This window comes from Aythya fuligula, chromosome 15 (assembly GCF_009819795.1).
Source record: "Aythya fuligula isolate bAytFul2 chromosome 15, bAytFul2.pri, whole genome shotgun sequence".
Taxonomy (NCBI): Eukaryota; Metazoa; Chordata; class Aves; order Anseriformes; family Anatidae; genus Aythya; species Aythya fuligula.
In genome coordinates, this window is record NC_045573.1 from 16838061 (window position 1) to 16851189 (window position 13129).

General features: G+C 38.8%; 1 protein-coding gene across 1 annotated transcript in view; it reads right to left on the minus strand.

Annotated features, from left to right (window-relative positions):
• Positions 1-10438, minus strand: part of TEKT5 (tektin 5) — a 29435-nt gene extending 18997 nt beyond the window's left edge. Inside the window, exons 1-5 of the mRNA XM_032197821.1 lie at positions 9878-10438; positions 8578-8661; positions 7027-7097; positions 4972-5115; positions 1009-1231 (exon numbers count right to left, since the gene is read on the minus strand). Of these exons, the coding sequence (XP_032053712.1) occupies positions 1009-1231; positions 4972-5115; positions 7027-7097; positions 8578-8661; positions 9878-10438 (1083 nt within the window). The remainder of the gene's footprint in view (positions 1-1008; positions 1232-4971; positions 5116-7026; positions 7098-8577; positions 8662-9877) is intronic.
• Between the last annotated feature and the right edge of the window lie 2691 nt (positions 10439-13129).

Below are 13129 nucleotides of genomic sequence, written 5' to 3' on the forward strand. Positions count from 1 at the left end.
GTGAACATGAGTCTCCTCTATAAGAGAAGGATTCTAAATGGAAGAACTTAGTGAACCCTGAAGTCATATAAAAGTAACACAGTGAGACTTGATCGCTTAACAAGATTTTATCTGTCAGTACAAAGGCAACACCTCTTGCTAACTTCAGACTATGTTTCAGAACTCAACTAATACACTTCCAACATGTCACATTTTTCAGTGAAAATTGAATGAAAAAGTAATACAGGTAGGATTTAATACAGGTCTCCTTTTCTATTTCTGCATTTTACCATGTGAAAACAAAGACAGAACAAACGTTTGAAAAGTTAACTGTCTGACCCACTCAACTGAGTTGACTGTTTTCAACCACAACCAGGCAAAAATTCTTGTTAAAGATGTGGAAGTGTTTTATTAAAAGGTGGAAAAAAACTTGGAACTTAGGTTCAGAGACAGACTAATGACATTTTGAATATAAGTATTTTTAAATTCAGGACTTTTCATTTGCTGCAGCAAAATGAAAGTGCAAAAACTTAATCTTTTTCCTCTAAAGGAAAGAAGTCGTGATACTCTTTGTGGGACTTTTTATTTATTTGCTTTCCAAAGTTATTTCGCTGTTTAACACCCCTACTCCCCAAGTAGTTTGTGTACTTTTCTTTGATCAGGAAATCACCAGGGAATATCCTCAATAAATGAAAAACAGAAAAAAAAAAGCCATCTAAGATATTTTTCCCCACTTTGGACATGTAAGTTGCAAATTAACATAATCACACTGACTCTCCATTTAGGGCAGATATTGTGTGGTTTCTTGTAAAACTTTGTCACCTTGTCAAGTCTGCTCATCTTTGAGTGAGCTCTTCTGCTGTGATTCAAGTGCATTGTTTGCAAAAAGGTAATGCAAAAGTCATGGCTAATGCAGCCATGACTTTTGGGGAGGTGCTTATTCGGGAATAATGTAAATTCTAGAGAAGATTTCTGCCTTTCAGGTACAACTAAGATAATACGCAGCTGCCAACCCTTAGTGAATCTTACCTTGGCCAGTTGTGCTTGGAGTTTGTTCTTTGCATCAGCTACTTCGGCAATGCGATTATTGAAGGCCAAGTTGGTGCTGACGAATTGATTCCACATCTCCTCAGATGTGCTCTCCAGTCCAACCTCTGTGTCCTCACGGAGCTTGACAGAGTTGGCCCTTGCATGCTGAGAGCATCTGATATTGTCTTCACTGAATTTAGCCCATGTTACAGGAACTGAAACACTAGTAAGGAAAATAGAAGTAAAAGCTTAGGTGAGCTATCTTCTATTAATTGGCAATTACACTGAGATTAAGTGTCCATCCACTGAATTGTACAAACTATGCAAGCACATACATCAGATGATTTTATGGGTTTCATATGCATTTTTTTCTTTCTTCTCTGTTTCACATGATTTCATATACAGCAAAGATTTGTTCACACTGAGATTTTGGAGAGCTGTTGCTTCTACAGAGTTCCAATGGCTTGCTTGAAGATTGTAGAAAAAATTGTTTTGGACAGAGAATGAAAATCTCTGATTTCCTCAAAGTTGGATAATTAAATTATATTAATCCCCAGCAAAATCTTCATTTTCCAGGCAATATTTGTATAGCTGCTAACTAAAGGTCTCACTGCCTCTGACATCAACTCCACAGTAAGTTTATGTTTTGCTGTATATGTATAGTGATGCTTAAAAATACATTTATTTGGGATCAAGTAAGAATGTCAGCAATGCAGCTTCTTCCAGCCTTTAACAGACTAGGTGGTTGTCTGAGTTCATACCTGCTATATGTCAAATGAAATTTGACTCATTTCTTTGTTTCAAGTTTAAGAGTGCTTGTGGCCTTAATTGATTATTAGATAATTTAACATGATTGTTAGAGCGCATTGCAGGAAGCACAGCCGAAAGCACGACAGACACCAGTAGAGTCAGATCATGCTCCATTTTATTGCCTGAATAGCCTAACTTTTATAGTGAACTTAACAGGGGCGGACAGTGTTTCACACAAGATTATTGGTCAAAAGCACTCAGACAAACAACTACAAGAAAACAACCCCACCTGCAAGAAAACAACCCCCTTGTGATTAGCAGACACATATACCTTGTCCTTGAAGCCAGCTGCTGGTAACAATATTTTTCTGAATTCCTCAATTGGGCGACGTGGGAACACTGTCGTGGGAACTTCTCATAGTTGCCCTGTTAGCTTGGTTTGCTCAGCTACAGCAGGCCATGGGGTTTGCTGAGGCCTACTCTTGGTTGCTTAAAACAAGCTGAGATCGAACAACTGTTCCACAGACTCATGTCCACGCCCTTTGTGCCAATTCCCAACACATGATCTCCTGTCCATTGCACACCATCATAATAGATTCAAATACTGTTTACTTTCATGAACCCAAAGCCTTTGTCCTGGGAAACTGAGTTGTGTGTCACCAACTACCAGATGACGTGAGAACCCGAGGAAAATGAAAAAGAAACCACAAGAGAAGGATTGTTAGGCAACACGTCTGGTCTGCTGTCAGAGCAGCCCTGCCTCATGAGATATATATAACCTACACAATAAAGCAAGTAGTTCAGGCCTCCTAGTAGCTTTCATCATCAGAATGAATGGTAGCAGGAAAACGGATAAGGCACTGACTGAGCTAGGATAGGAGGAAGGAAAAAGGAATTTTCTCCCAGCTCCATCACTCTCCATCTCTATCATTTGGAGTATTTTCATCCTCTTACTTTTCCATGTATTATAATGAACATTTCTGCTTTAACATACAGGCCTATTATTGTTAAATTTTCAGTATCTATGGGACATACAGAAATGGCATTGTTATGGAAAAGTCTACGAATAGAGAGAGAAAAACTGAATGTAGGGTTCCAGCACTGAAAATACCACCCATGAATGTTCCCTCTGCAATATCCTGTAGCCAAACAAATTTTGGGATGCTCGGTTTCATGCTCAGCCTTCACAGATGACCTTCAATATCATAATTAGTTGAACCTAAATCCCAGACTCAGATTTTTCCAACCTGGGAGTCTGTGGGACTCTGAACTTGCCACCTGAGCCCCCATCTTGAAAAGTGGTGGAACATAAGCTACCCTCTTTGGAGTTAAATTCACAACCCCATTTAATGCATTGCTTAGCCTACTAGATCACTTTGCCCTTCAACCAGAAATATTTAGCATGTTTTATGGAAAGATCCATATGTTTTAGTTACCAGCTGAAAGGCTGAGACAAACTTCTGCCTACTTTTAGAGTTCCTTCTCCACACAAAACTTCCTTCTAAGAACTATGCCTGCACGTTAAACTCTGCATGGATAAGTCACCATTTTTCGAGTCTCACAATTACTTTATTTAGATTTTAATTTAACACTGAAAATTAATACTAAAAGAGGCAAAAAAATAAATAAATAAAAATTGCCAGTGCTTGTTTTCTAAGTGGCCTTTTTTTCAGTTTTTCATAGGGCATTCCTCTCTCTCCAAACTGAGCACCGATCTTCCTAAATCATTTAAGAAATCCTTAGTGCTACACATTCATTTAGGCAGTTGCCCTGAAAAATTTCATGCACCCGACATGATTTCATAGTAGAGTGCATAAATCAGTGTATTAAACCTGAGCTGACAGTGTTTACAACTATTTATCCAAATGATCTCAGTGTACTTTCTGCAGGACATTTGTTCTTTCTTTCTTTTTTTTTTTTTTTTTTTGTCTTCATCTTTTTGGTCTCCTGGATTATACTCATTTTCTGATCAGAAAATAAAGTTTCCAAGAAGGTTTTCATCTTGACTGTTTGAAATATTTAGTACTTAATCTGTTCTTTAACGTTTTTCCAGACTAATTTATCTGGCTGACTTTGGTGAATGACTCAAGCAGAAAGCACCTGCTCTGCTCCTGAGTGCTGCAGATATGTCTCAGTCTGCCAAATGATTTCAGTAAAATGTTAATGAAAAATGGCATTGCCTTGGATTATGGTTAGTTAGAAAGTAAAAGGGTTGTTAAATTTATCCACATGAATCTCCTTTTTTACTAGAGTTGACAAGAATATTTTTATTCATTGCTAATCCTGAAAGTAGGTAGTGTTACTAGAGTCAGCAGAATGCTTGCCAAGTTTCTCTCAGATGTTCCCTTATTTCAGTAATGAATTAGGTGATCATTTAATGAAAAGCAGAATATAAGTAAACAAATAACAAGGAATTTCCCTTCTCTGTCCAAGAAGACAGAGTCGCCATCATTTGAGATTGTAGAGTACATTCACCATTCAGATACTGCTATGCTAAAGAGTGAGAAGGGAACTAGCAAGTCATCAACACAAAAACACTGCCCTCTATTGCAAGTTGTTTTCCCACTGCTGTTGCTTCAGGATTGGATGCAGGTGTTGATAAGGCAACTACTGATAAAGTTTTAAAACTGTTTATAATTGGGAAATTTTAATTCAGTCAGTAGTGCTAAACTATGCCAAATCTTTTCTGGTCATACTATTTAATATGTACCTCTGTATCTTGATGGCCTAATTTCCAAAAGAAAAAAAGTATCTATATAGTCCTTGGTGTACACTTGCACGCAGTTCACCCCATTGCACTTAACTGCACACCTTAGCTGGATTTTGCTTTGATTTTCTGTGGTTTTGAAACCTGAAGGCCACAGATTATAAATCAATACCACAGGGAGGTATCTGCATGAAACAGTTTGAAGGCTAGGAGTCAGCTGCAACACAGTTGTAAAGGATTGTCTTCTCTGAAACGTACAGCTCACTGCACATTGAACATCATAGGTGCTGCAGACTGCCAGGCCTCCGACCATGGCAGCTGTTAGAAAGCAGGGAATAACTGAGGGTGACAGAGGATTTTGCACTAAGGAAAGACAGAAGCGTACACAGAGAGAAGCCACTTCTGTATCACTTTTCACATATAAGCAAGGACTTGTGCTGCAGCCAGCCTCCTGCTTAGAGCGGGGCACATGGAAAGAGCGGGTGACAGTGACCACTTATACTCACGTCCCATCTACTTTCTCCACTCCATGGTAGAAGTTGATGCTGTCTGATGTGTTCCTCAGGTTAAAGCACTTCTCATCAATAAAATGGGCAGAGTTTTTGTCAGAAAGGTCCTGCTCCAGGGCATGCTGTGCATCTCTGTTGATGCTGTGAAGGGAAAGTCTTGCCTTAATACGAACTGTCTTTAATGCTTTTGTGCTAGGTAGCTAATTGCCTTCATTAGCACCCTGCAATGCTTCATTTTATAGTTTGCTGGCATTTACAGTGGCATGAAAATGCTTTGCACTGTAATTTAACTAGAGGGAGCTGCTGTACCATTCATTCCTGCTCTCCTTTTAGCCTATCGTGAGTATTCCCCAAAGAACAGCATTTAACTCAGTGCATTGAATGATGCTTGTCATTTTGATGACAGTTGACCACAGGTATGAAAAACAACAGATAGCTGTTTTGTGGCATGAAGGAAAGCCTTGGAGCAAAAGCGAATAAGCATTCAGTAATAGTTTGCATGCTGGCAAAACTGTGAGAAAGAAAAGTGCATAGCAGAGTTATAGTATGCCATCTCTCTTGATTTGGGGGGGAAAAAATCACTTAGTGGGAGAGAAATATGTTGCTCCATCACTGCTTTCTTACCCACAAAGAACTTTTGGAATAACTTAATCTCCTTGGCTCTTCCTAAAGCAGGGAAGGCCTGATGTGGCCTTTGGACTGTAATGGGAGTAAATCAAACATGAACAAAATCAAAGTGCAGCATTCTAGTGCATCAGGAAGACTGCAAATGTGTTGACTTTTTTGCAAATATTGCTGTTTCCATGATGTAAATATAAATTGCCATTAGTACTAGTCTGTCTGACACGGTCACAAAATTGAATGAAAGGTAACCAGAAATGCTGCCCTAAAGAGCCAGAAAGAGTTCATGCCATCGGGTATGAACTTAGCCTTTATCAGATCATATGCCTCATATGTCACAGTAGTGGGGTGAGCTGCAGTTATCACCTTACTCATGTGAGTTCTGAGTGCCATTAATAAGAGCAATAATTTATAAAGTCTGCTTTAGGTCTTTTAGGTAATATAATAATCAAGTACTTCACAATGTTATGTTCATTGTGTGTGAGTACTTCACCTGTTCCTTTTGAGAATCATGTCATGTCATAGAAACATTACTTTGTAAATTTGCATCAGTTCAGTGTAGTCAACAGAACAGGCTATATTCAGAATAGTTTTAACTATTATTAACTATAAAATAAACATACATAAAATTAATTTAAGTCAATTCTAATCTGTAACTCAATTCATACCTTATGATGTGCATAGACTACTGTTTCTTTTGTGAATAAAAATTTTGCTTTTGAATTTAGTTTTGTAATTAAAAAAAATATAAATAATTCCTTTATTCTCTTTGAACTTTGCTCCAGTGTGGTACACAGCAGCATTGGCATAGCAAAACTGTAATTCTGGTGCCCCCTATTTTAATTATTTCAGGTTTAACATAACTCTAAAAATTGTGTCACAGTTACCTTTGGAAACTCCAGTTTTTCATCTACTTCATGCTGTTTGAAAGCATGCTGCCTTTCCAGTCTGTAGGATGGCAATATGGCATGGGAGTCCTGTTCTCATTTCTGTCCAGAACAGAACCCTAGGATGGCTTGTCTCATCACAGAAATTGTCATTTCTTAGCCAGGTGGTTATATGAGATTGTTCTTTATCCCTATGAATGCAACTTTTTTTTTTTTTTTTTTAAGTCAGACAGTTGAAAAACAGATGCCCTCATCTTTGTAGTGGTCTTATATGAATGAGTCTGAAGAACTGCAGATGGGAGAAATCTTTGACAGAAGATGGTAAATTGTCTTGGTTCAGTTAGTGCTTTAAATGCTAGGTATTGCTCTTCTGTAGTTTAACATACTGTTCTATCCTTCATAAGAATTAGAAGTGGAAGGCCAGAAGCATCTAATAAGCTAAGCCTCTGATTTTGCACTGGCTATTTATAGTCTTCATTAGGTATCAGCTAACACTGAATTCAGCTTCCTATCTTTAAAACGGGAATTAAATGTAAAGTCTTACCCCAACTGATGATTGATTCTCTGGGCAAGTTTTGCCAATATTTCTTGACAATCCTTGAATACATCAACTTCCTAGAGTGGAAAATATTCAGTTGTCAGTGTTTTCATCAAACTCTATTTGTTTTAGTGAATATACCATTTTTATTCTACGTTCTAGATGTTGCAACCATCTCATATATCTCAAAAGTAGTATGGATAAAGAAAGGATGAGTTTTGTTCCCTTTCTTCCTCAGTGCTACAAAGCTTTATCTCTGGAGTTGTTTTTGTATAGCTTTTTATATTACATCAAACATGCCTGTAGATTTTAATGGATTGAGTCATTCTAATAAAGAGAAAGCCAAATTTCCTTGGCTTAGGTATAATGAAGATACTTGTATCATGAGCCTTAGTCCATTAAACTATTCTCTCTAATTACTGCTACATTGTTCTACAATACAAACACGTTGTTAATAGAAGAATAGGTCAAAACCATATCTGATTTCAGAAGCAGGCTCCCTAATATAAGTACTATAAAATTCTTCCTAACTATGATACTAGTCAAAAAAATTCAAAGCCAAGTTTCCACTCAGATTCAAATAAAGAAATAAAACCTCAAACATCTCACACTGGAAATTATGCAAACATGGTACTCATAGTCCCTTATTGGTATTCCATCCTCTTTCCTTTTTAGAAACCCTCTTTTAGCCCAAGGTACTCTCTTACCTGAGCGTGTAAAATTATTCATACAAATACATTTTGAAACTGAATAAAGTGTTTTAAATTATTTGGAAGTGATTAAGACAGCTTGGATTTAAAAATACAAGTTTTGTCTCTGTACTTGTACTGTATATGAAGGAATGACAGCAACTTTAGAACTGGCTTTGATGTTATGACAAAATAGTCCTTTGTCCTTGGTTCTTCACAGGAAACTCTAAAACACCAAGTTGCAAACTGTAGGCTCTGAACAACAGTTATTGAAGTGGTCTGCACATCCTTCTGAAATCTTCTAATGCAGAAAAATGCTTAAAGAATGGTAGGCGAGAATGAAAAGAATGGTATTGTACCATAAATTTCTAATATTTCTGTTTTCATATATATCCAATATAATTTCTTTCAAAGTTTTGCAAAATTTTATTAATTTCATTATTATTATTATTATTATTTAAAAGATTTAGGAGTCACTACTATCCTCATGTTCTTTGTTCAGTAAGAGTATAGAGAAAGCAAGGCAGCAAACCAGCATTTTATACCAGCACTTTACACCCTAAGGACTGCTGAGATTTTACAGACTGTGGCCTAGAAAACAATCCTGGGATTGTTTCTACATTGCTTTATAGCTTCTGAGAAGATAGAACCAGACAAGATCTCACATGGATGCTAGGCTATTCCTCTTGCTCTAGGGACAGTGAACAGAACATTAACCATAGTTTAACCCAGTTTCATCTCCTTTCTCCTCTTAGTCTTCCAAATCTACTAAAGAAAGAAAATATTTTAATTCTTTTGCTGATAAGCATTTAGTCGGATTTTGGTTATTCCCTCAGTTATTAAAATAAACTAGGAAGTCCAGTCTTACCTTTATGAGGTTCTTTTCCACATCATCATGAACCAAGTCTATGCCTTTCCGCTTCTCACGGTAGTACAAGCATTCCAGGGCAGTCTGCAAGCAAATCAAGGAACATTTGTAAGAGGCTCTGTACATTATAGAGAGTAAATGCCAAACTGCAGGGGCCACTGAGCTGACACATAAAGTAATGACCAGCTATTGAGGCTGAAACAGAACAGGGAGGTAGCTTCACTGCACACAACTGATGAGTCTTGGTGGCTTGTTCTTCCTTAACTGTTAATACATGTTTTAGGGACTGCCAGCTGCCTTAGCTTCCATTTGATTAGCTGCACATTATTGTGTAGCAAGGCCTACATCTCAACTTGTCCCAGCTTTGATTTAAAGTGGTTTAAAACACCTGTGTTCTACACTTACTCATAGCAAAATCCTTTAAACTCACCTCCCCTAGTCTTCCCTTACCTAGTGATGAAGTTTGGAAGTTTCATAGCTACAGTCATGAGTCCAGTTAACCTGTCTGAGCAGGCTGACTTTACTTGTAATGTCTCAGCCACTTGTTTAGAACCATAGCAGTAAATGAAACACGTTCAGTTGGCACAAAGCCTTTCAACAGAAAATGTTCCCTAAATAGAAAGCCTCCTCAGCCTGTCAGCCTGAATCCATGCAGATACACACAATGTCATTATTGAATACTGAATTTTGGTTATCTACTTGTACCTGTATAGAAACATTTCTGATAAAACAGCTTTCATCTACAAGATTCCAGATTTTGATAACTTTGACTTTAGTTTCTGCATGCTTTGAGTTTTTGCTAGCATCATTCATAGGCTCATACATCACCGTGGCTTTCTCAGTTGCAGTTAATTTGCCATTAAGATTCTGGAGAACTTCAAGATATAACACAAATGACATGACATTTTAAGAGAAAACGTTATTTTCCCTAAGCAATCACAAAAAAAAAAAAAAAAATCAGAGCTAGAATATAATATCAGGACACTGCAGCTCACATGTCCATCTTCTGCTCTCCTGGAAGGTACTGAGCTGATGGACCAGTAACTGAGGGAGACTCAGCCTCCTGGAGTGTCAGAAAGGAGGGAAAAGAGGACATACAAGTGTCTTGACAGGTTCATGTATTGACTAGTACATGTAAAAACCACAGTGGCCAGGCTTCTTCCTTACTGAGAATAATGTTTGACCAAGATCTGTCTTGATGACAATAGTGAAAGTCCTAGAAGTATTAAACAAAGAGAAAACTATTTTCTTTACCCATTCCACAACACAGTTGTGAAGTAAGTAGCTGTGTCACACCTACCTTCAGAGGTCCTTGCATTTCATCTGCAGCACATTCAAGACGCTTCTTTGCGGTTTCCAAGGCTTGGGTCTCTCTCAACAGACACTCCAGCTCATAGACAAGCTCAGATCTCCAGAAATCAATGTTGGAGATCCTCTCTCCCAGGTTTCTTCTACTGTCTTCTTGCATCTGGTAAGTCAATTGGTCCTTATCTTGCATCAGTCGCACTGAATCCGTGTTTAGCCTACCAGCCCAGTACCTGGAGGTTTCAGAGCCTTTTAATTGAACCATGTTTGCATGGTGCCAGTCACGAATGCTGTAGCGCGCGTGCAGGGCGGACCGTAATGTGGGCAGAACGGTAGGTGGCCGCCCAGTGGGATTATATGGCTCATCAGAGCCGGGAGGGACTGAAATCACTTTGTGAAGCAGACTGGGCCTCCAGGAGCTGAGGTGGCGGTATCCTGGTAGGTAGTAAGACTGGTAGGAGTCCTTGGTGGTGCTGGTGGGGGCTGGGTCTGGGAACAGGCAGCTCTTCTTTGTGCCACAGTAGCTGGCTACCTGTGTGGTCCCCAGAAACTCCATCCTGCTTGGGGCTTAGGCAGCAGCCCTCAGGCTGTCCCCAAATGGTGGGATGCTTCTCAGGGCTGTCCCCAACTGGTGCTGTTCTCTGGGCCACCCAACGCCTTGTGACACAGTGGTGGTGTCATAGGGTTCTGAGGGCCTTCACACCTCCTGGTGTTCTCCTGCCATCCTGTAGGAATATTTGGCAAAGAGGGATTTGCTGAAGGCTCACTCCAGATGGGCCTCTGGGCTTGCTTTCATTTAGCGTGCCTCAGTGAAATGAAATTTCAGTTTTACTTCCAAGTGGTTCGCAGCTATCTGTTACTCATGGCAGCAGGGACAAGCCTTCTGAACCAAAACACATTCTCTGGGTGTTGTCTCTCATGACCTTCTAGTGATGTCTGCAGATGGTTTGGTCCATCTGCAACCAGAAAACACATATAAATACCTTGGGCTTTGCTATTCCCTTCAACTGTGTTCATTTTCCATAAGTACAAAGGCTGGAGAGACCTTCCTCTTCTGATGATTTCTCTCAAATTATAAATGTTATGTAACTTGTCAGAGAAATTACTTTTCTAATTTTTTCCTTTCAGGCTTCTGGTCTGTTTTTCAAAGAAATCCAGTGCTCTAAGACTGCATTGTCACGCATCTTCTGTGCCAAGGTTTTTGAACATAAATAACGATTTGCAATTAGGCACTCTATTTCATTCTCCTACGAGTCCTTCTATCAGCACAGCTTTCTTCTAGGTCAAAGGCAAAACAGTTGCTGTCAATTCTCCTTCTCCAGATACATAACTATGAATCGGCTTGCTACATTTTTTTTTGGAATGTGGGAAAATAAAATATATATGTATTTATATGTATTACATTGCAGCATACATGTATCTTGTCTCAGAAAGCTAGCATGGCATTACACCTTAGCTAAAAAACAGTAGAGGTAATTTCAAGTAAATGGTCATTGTAAGATAAGTAAATCTTCTCATGAAGTTTAAAACACATACAAATGTAAGTGCTAACTATAGGGAGGTGAGATTCAGGCAGCAGAACCTCACAGCCTGGCTGGGCTCTGCATCAGTGTGCCTCAACAGCAAAGGATTGTTACACAAATGCTCACACATAAAAAACTTTCCTCTTGTAATAATGAATGGAAATAATTCTCAGCAGCTGCCCAGGAGGGTGAAGTTAATCCTGAGCATGAGAGACTGCAAGAGTGTTGGCAGAGTTCAGCACTGAGTTCAGCCTGACTCAAACTCTCTAAAGCCTACCTGTTGCCCAGTGCAATTCCTTTTCCTGGGGAATGCTTTTTATAATCTTGAGAACAGGGAATGGTCTGTTGGACCCAAAAGAAAAAGATTTGAACATGATCCTCATTTTAAACTGTGGAAAGTCCTGCTGACATCAGTGAATCTAATCCATATGTTTGAAAGGCAGCACACACCTAAAGTGCTCTGTTGAGCCAACTTTTTCAGAGGAAAGGCCAGCTTTTTCCCAGTCCAGACATTTGAATTTGCTTAAACACTTGGATCCATTTCCTCATAACATTTTTGTCATTGGTTTCCCATAGAAGATAATTACAGAGCAGTAAATACAGAAGTTCTGCACATATCAAGTTGTGATGAGCATTTACCTGAATAAGTATCCCTGAAAGGGAAAATTTGTAACAAGACTATTCAGTAATAACTGGAACCAGAGGCCAAACTCCACAAATACCTTAACTTAAATGTACTTTAAAACCTTTTTCCTAGTTTATATTATCTGTAGGTGGACAGTTATTTAGAATGGTGTTTGGTTGTTGTTGTTTATTTTTTCCCAGAATGCTATTTCCACAAAATTTTCAGTTGTTGAAGTGAATAGTCTTCATAGAGGTAACTTCGCAGTATTTTTCTGTCAAAAGGACCAGTTTGCTGATACCTTCCTAGCTATTACCAGATGCTTTTTTCTATATACTATTTTTCTAAGGTGAGACCACCTTACATGTTAACTATTGTATGTTAAAATAATCAAGTTTACTCAAATACTTGAGACTCCAGACTGTGTTCAGATCAGAAAAAGTCAATTTTTACAGAACCTTCAACCAAAACAATGGAAGGAGGCTTTGTGAGCAGGAAGTGTGTTGATTTACGCACTGTTCATGCAAAACCACTCCACAGACCTGCCTCTCCCTCAAGTTTGAGTTGCTGTTAGTGGTGTTTAAACTGGAAATTGTCGGCTTCATCACGGGAGCAAGCAACACTTTATGGAAAGTAACCATACAATATAAGACTGTTTCAAGGCTTACATTTATTATATGCATTTCCACAAGGAAAACTGAAAACTTCTTTAAAGGTCACATATGTATTGACTTGAGGAAAACAGACTCCACAATCAATAAGATTGTAAAGTAGGTATGTTTATTCAGCACTGGGCAGCACGGGGGGTAGTCCCACCAAAATCGTGTGCACCTGACGTGGCAATTTGCCATGGTCATATGCAGTAAAGTGTTACATATGCATGAAGTTTCACAATATGCCTAAACATAATCACAACCTGTCCCTGCTTCATATTAAAATTACTTCCATTTCCATAAACTGCTCCCATCTGCGCTTGCACAGTGTCTCCTGGTGGTGGTCGTCAGGGGTTGTGGGGATGAAGATTGATGACTCTTCCTCATCACCACTAGCTGACCTGTTGTCTTTGTGCAGATTCCGTTGCTCCTTGGCTCTTGTCCGTCCA